The sequence below is a fragment of the Camelina sativa genome, chromosome 14 (genome assembly GCF_000633955.1).
Source record: "Camelina sativa cultivar DH55 chromosome 14, Cs, whole genome shotgun sequence".
NCBI lineage: Eukaryota > Viridiplantae > Streptophyta > Magnoliopsida > Brassicales > Brassicaceae > Camelina > Camelina sativa.
In genome coordinates, this window is record NC_025698.1 from 3,725,640 (window position 1) to 3,731,665 (window position 6,026).

At 33.2% G+C, this 6,026-nt stretch overlaps 1 protein-coding gene across 2 annotated transcripts in view; it reads right to left on the minus strand.

The window, feature by feature from the left end:
- Positions 4,437-6,026, minus strand: part of LOC104739460 (sialyltransferase-like protein 1) — a 10,254-nt gene continuing 8,664 nt past the window's right edge. The window contains exons 10-12 of one of the 2 annotated variants that reach the window (XM_019236042.1): positions 5,792-5,873; positions 5,385-5,705; positions 4,437-4,675 (exon numbers count right to left, since the gene is read on the minus strand). In XM_019236042.1, coding sequence (XP_019091587.1) covers positions 4,598-4,675; positions 5,385-5,705; positions 5,792-5,873 — 481 coding nt within the window. In that variant the 3' untranslated portion in view covers positions 4,437-4,597. Of the gene's footprint in view, positions 4,997-5,384; positions 5,706-5,791; positions 5,874-6,026 lie in introns of both variants that reach the window. The other variant, XM_010459810.2, reaches the window with a different exon arrangement.

Sequence of the window (6,026 nt, forward strand, 5' to 3'; positions counted from 1 at the left end):
TTTTTTTTTTTCTTCCTTTTTGTGAATTTCGAAGGCTTTTTGATAAGTCTTTAGTTAGGAGAGGGGTTGTAGACGGTAATGTAGAGGATAACGATCTTTTCCGCCTTTTACGGGTTTTTTTTTTACCATGTGGGTGAGTAAAGGGATGTGAGAATGCAGAGTTGTACTCTTCTTTTTCTACTTTTAATCAAATAATATAAGTTTTTTTATGTAATTTGCTTTTTTATCCCTAATCTAATCTTTTATCTTATTTAATCTTATCTAATCCAATCAATTAATTTGAAAACAAAATGAATATCGTTGTTCAGAGATTCTTGGAGAGAAACCATATCGCTTTGCTATATTTTTTTTTTTGCTGGTTTTGTAAAAAAAAATTCAGATGAATTGAAAGTGTTGTTGTTTTATATATCAGATCTTTGTTATTGGCATGACAAGTTGTCTCAAATTTTGTTAACTTGGTATAAAGACCAAATCTGATTATATTAAATTAAAATATATTTAACAACGTTATGTAAGGGTTTGACATGTGTCAATTATTCAAGTATTATTTTCCAGTTTTATATTTTTTAAAGTACATTTTGTTAAACATTTTTTCCTTATCTTCTAGAATCATTTAAGAGTTGATATATGTTACTAATTCTACTAAAAATATTCGGTTACATGCAGATCCTTTAATCTAGTATCTTTGATAACACTCCACCGGTTTATAAAGTTAGTGCACACTTTTCGTAATAGATCAAACTTTTTCACTCATGACTTTTTTTGATGTGTACAAAGATGTACGGTGACGGAGAAAAAAAAACGATGTACGGTAAGCTAGTTAGGTACGTTTTCTCTTCTGTTTTTCCAAAATCCCCACTTTTCAAAATTCCAAATCAACGTCACTTTTCTTTTTTTTTTACATTTGCAAAGTCAGATTATAAGAATAAACCAAGTATCCATCGTAGCATATAATCTCCTTGTCTGCCCCAAATATATATTGGAATCTTTTTCAAGAAAAAGAAAAGCAAAATCAACAATGTAAATATGAATTTTTTTTGTTTGTTAGAAATGAGCATATCTTCTAAGCATATTCTTTCACAAAATTAAATCAGACGAAATTTCCAATCTCCATAAGTCAGGTGTTCCCACGTTTAGTAGTATATGCCGTGGATCAAACCCCTTATTGATTCCTTTCTTGCAGGGGACTCCTTACGTTTTAAACGTCACTCATGATGAATCTTCCGAGTCAGCAGAAGAGACTACTAATTTTATTTAACAATTCAAAACAGAGTTATTCTTTGTTTTCATTATGTTCTCGTTAGTCCATAATGAAATAAATGTGAACGCATAAAAATCCCCCTTCCATTAACGCATGAAAGGATCCTACAATAATTGAAAAAGACAATAGATTAAATTACTAACCATAGTTCGGTAGTCCTAATCAGAGGAATAAATATTTTTGTATTGCATATTGCGTGATACCTCACATGCCCGGTGGCATGCATTACCATGCCCATAACACTCTATAATTCTTACTAGCTCCGATTATAAAATAAATAGCAAAAAAAATAGATCTTCATTATAAAAAAAAAAAAAAGCTTATTCATATCGATTGTGACAGTTATAAATCGCATGTCACGTAACTGCGTGGCATAGTATATTAGTGTATTCATCAATCATCATCAACACAACATTTTTATAGTGGTGTAAAGTATCGTGGAGGCTTGCAATGAATCCACTAACGACGTATGATTTGTGTAGAATTCATTTTTTAATGCAGACGTGGAATCATTGATAAAAAGAAAAGATGGAATCGTTTTATCCCTCTCTCTCTTTTGAATTGCATTTTAATGAATAAAACAATATAGATGAAAAAATCAAATCGATAGCTCAATGATATAAAACAAATTTTGAGAGAAACTAACGAGGGGAGTAGACAACACATGAACACAACACAACACAACACAATGGCCCTACCCATGTGGTACGTTTGGCTTAATGGATAAATATCTCATCGATGACCCTTGAGGTCTTATTATGGGTATTATATAATCCTGACAAATATATATATATTTATATATATAACCCATAATTTGTGCAAGCAACAAGTAATATCTTTATCGATACGACTACTTTGACCAAATACAATACAGTTTAAAATATTGTCAGATCCAGAGTTTGAATGCAGTATACTAACTATATACATATATATAATTGTATTAGCTAGAAAACGAGTAAATGCGATTTAAAAAGAAATCCAATTCTGTAAGGAACATGCTAGAAGAGACAACGTTAAACCTAACTTATTGAAACCGAACCTAACTTACATATCTTGAAAGCTGTCAAAGCCTTATAAGATACCGACATTTTTCACTAGTCCGTAACTGCGACATATATCGAGAAACATATAATTGCAATAAACAAAAATAGTCCCACGAAATTATTTGTGCCGTTGTGGGGAATCGTCTCTTGGAGACGCGTCAAAGCCAAATGCAAAGTTTTAAAAGTAGGACCCAAATACGACTGGTGGTGATCAGCGGCTTGACAGATCACGTCATGTGGTCGACCGAAGAATCAACTACGTGGTGGTTGATAAGCTATCTTTCTTTAGCCACATTGTCTTTGGATAGTAGCGATGCCGTATATTTTATATAATTGTCTCTTTACATTTATTTTTTTTTTTCTTTTCTTAATTTTGTCGATATCTTTGCCCAGAGATGGTTCGTACGGTAGCCTCGGAAGTCAAGAACAGAAAAAGAAGCAATCACGTGGGTGATTAAACAATCACGTACTATATCCAATGCGCCTAAGAAAAAAACAAAAGGAAAACTAACGATTATAAACTAACTCATGTGGTTGAATATTCATCTTATAGACTAAAACTAGAGGATTTTAAGGTTTTTATTATGATTTAAATTGTTGTTGATAAGCATTTTAAGAATATTTGGTTTTACAAGCGGTGAAAACGTTGGGTCGACGACATTAAGACGGAACGACCGACCCAAGTAATATTATTGTTAAAGTGGTTATGAACTCCACATTATGCATACCTTTGTTCAAATTCAATTTATTATTTTGCGACCGAAGACCATCTCCGATAGTTTTCTCTATTTTTCTTCTATAATAGAGGATCTCTATAATAGAGGAGATGATTGCTCCAATAGTTTTTTCTATTTTTTCTTCTAAAAAAGAATATTCCAAATATATTCTTTTATTTTATTTTACAATTAACATTTTTTATTTATAAAAATTGCAAACTAACCCATTTTATTTGAAATTTGTAACACTTTCATAAAATTATTATTTTTATTTAAATTAAATATTTTAGCTATATTGGTGGATCCCAAAGTAATTTACCGGATTATTAAGTTATTAGTTTTTGTTGTATTAAAATAATTATTATGGATTGAATGAAAAATAAATTTTATAATTTATATAAATTATCTTTTCCAAATGGTAGTTTCAATATTTTAGACTAAATATTTATACTTAAATTTATATTATTAGTTTTTAAAAATATTTATTTTATTAAATTTGTATTATTAGTTCTTAAAAATATTTATTTTATTTATTTTGGTCATAAATAAAAAAGAAGTTAAAGATTAAGAGGATTACTTTGCAAATAAAATAGTTCACCTCTATTTATAGAGGAAAAAATAGATTTTCTCTAAAAATAGAGAAAAAATAACAATCTTTATTATAAAGGTGAAAATAAAGATCCACTGAAGCAAAACTAGTCTATAATAGAGGTTATAAGTGAAAATAAAAGACTATTGGAGATGCTTTAAGTGACAACAAATTCACAATGATTATTTTATAAATGATTCGGTGTTTATAAAGACAAAGTTCAGCCAGGGTCATGCCTTGGTAAATGTATAATATATAGTTTTACAAAAAAATGTATAATATATAAAGCAATATTTAACCAACAAATTGAAAATATTATTGTTGGAAACATAACTGAAAAGAGGGGTTTAGTCAAGTTAAAAAAGAGAAGACATTTTGTTTGGAAAATAAGAAGTGGAAATGTGTGTACAAAAATAAACACTTTGCCGTGCATGTTCATGCCTGAGAGAAGAAACTTCCACTTCATGAAACGATGGTTTTCTTAAGTTCTTATTCCATCATTTCTTTGCAGTTTCGTGGCTATACCCAAATTATACGTACGAAAGTACCTTATTATTTAACTTAGAATTGGAAAAATTGGAGCAACTTCTTATTGGACCAACTATTCTCAGTTATGTCCTTATTTTGTAGGTAATTAGTATACCCAATAAAACAAAACCATAACAGGGCCCAACTTTTCGACCTTATGATCCTTGTTACGGACAATCTTGTTTGTTTGTCGGAAAATTGCACCTGTAAAACCTGAAGACTCTTATTGCTTTACCCACAAAAAGAACATCAATAAATGCTCTCTTCTGTTTTGTATCTCTCTGAACTCTGTTTAGAACTTTAGATCAAAATCGACTTTTGGAAGTAAATGAAGTTACTATAGCCTGATTGCCTCAAGACTTTCATTGTAACAGTTGATAAAAACAGAACTAAACCTTTACTTTGTCAGCTCAGTTGGACTTCAAAAATTGAACCTTTACAAGATGACAATGAACAACATTTACGCCTCTAATTTTAGTGGATGCCTCACGCAAACCAGATCGTCCAGTTTATTTCCATCCATCTTGTACTGTGTCACCCCTTTCATTTGGATGTAGTGATCCCTAGCTTCCTTTCTTAAACTCCTCAATGGCATCACTTCCCATTTCTTGTAATTTGACTTCTTCCTGATCACACTCATGTCCGGAGATCCCGAGACTGGTCCTTTTGTGGGATCTGCGTCGCCCCACACTTTACAGTTACCGAATTGTCCTAACCCATCCCTCTTCGAACCAGTTGGCTGTTGGCTCCTTTGTAGGCGTAAGGCTGCTGCATGAGCTCGGCTTATCATTTCACGACTTGGCACACTTGACCAGTCCTCCTTTCTCTGGGATCTCATGGGAGAATGGATCCGGATTACCTGCCAAGCACGATTTCTTTAGAGAGACCACAAAAGGGTTAACGTTTAGAGCAAACAGAATTAAGGTTTTGACAAGTTATCCGTACACCAAGACACTCTAGAAGTTGGTAGTATGCCCTTCCTTGAAGTGGGTTGTGCCCTTTCCTTGGCGTGGAAAAGTAACGCGTCCTGCATTGAATTCAAAGATACAAAGTGAGGAAACATGACTATTATCTCTAGAAGTATACTTGACTTTTCCCGATTACCAAGGTAAATTATTGTCAAATTCGAGGAATCTAATCTCCTAAACAGCTTTGGCATGATAAGAGATAGCAATATGGATAAAAGTTATTTAGGATACTTGCCACTCTGTGTATCCAGGATCGACTGTGAAACCATATATGNTCACCCCTTTCATTTGGATGTAGTGATCCCTAGCTTCCTTTCTTAAACTCCTCAATGGCATCACTTCCCATTTCTTGTAATTTGACTTCTTCCTGATCACACTCATGTCCGGAGATCCCGAGACTGGTCCTTTTGTGGGATCTGCGTCGCCCCACACTTTACAGTTACCGAATTGTCCTAACCCATCCCTCTTCGAACCAGTTGGCTGTTGGCTCCTTTGTAGGCGTAAGGCTGCTGCATGAGCTCGGCTTATCATTTCACGACTTGGCACACTTGACCAGTCCTCCTTTCTCTGGGATCTCATGGGAGAATGGATCCGGATTACCTGCCAAGCACGATTTCTTTAGAGAGACCACAAAAGGGTTAACGTTTAGAGCAAACAGAATTAAGGTTTTGACAAGTTATCCGTACACCAAGACACTCTAGAAGTTGGTAGTATGCCCTTCCTTGAAGTGGGTTGTGCCCTTTCCTTGGCGTGGAAAAGTAACGCGTCCTGCATTGAATTCAAAGATACAAAGTGAGGAAACATGACTATTATCTCTAGAAGTATACTTGACTTTTCCCGATTACCAAGGTAAATTATTGTCAAATTCGAGGAATCTAATCTCCTAAACAGCTTTGGCATGATAAGAGATAGCAATATGGA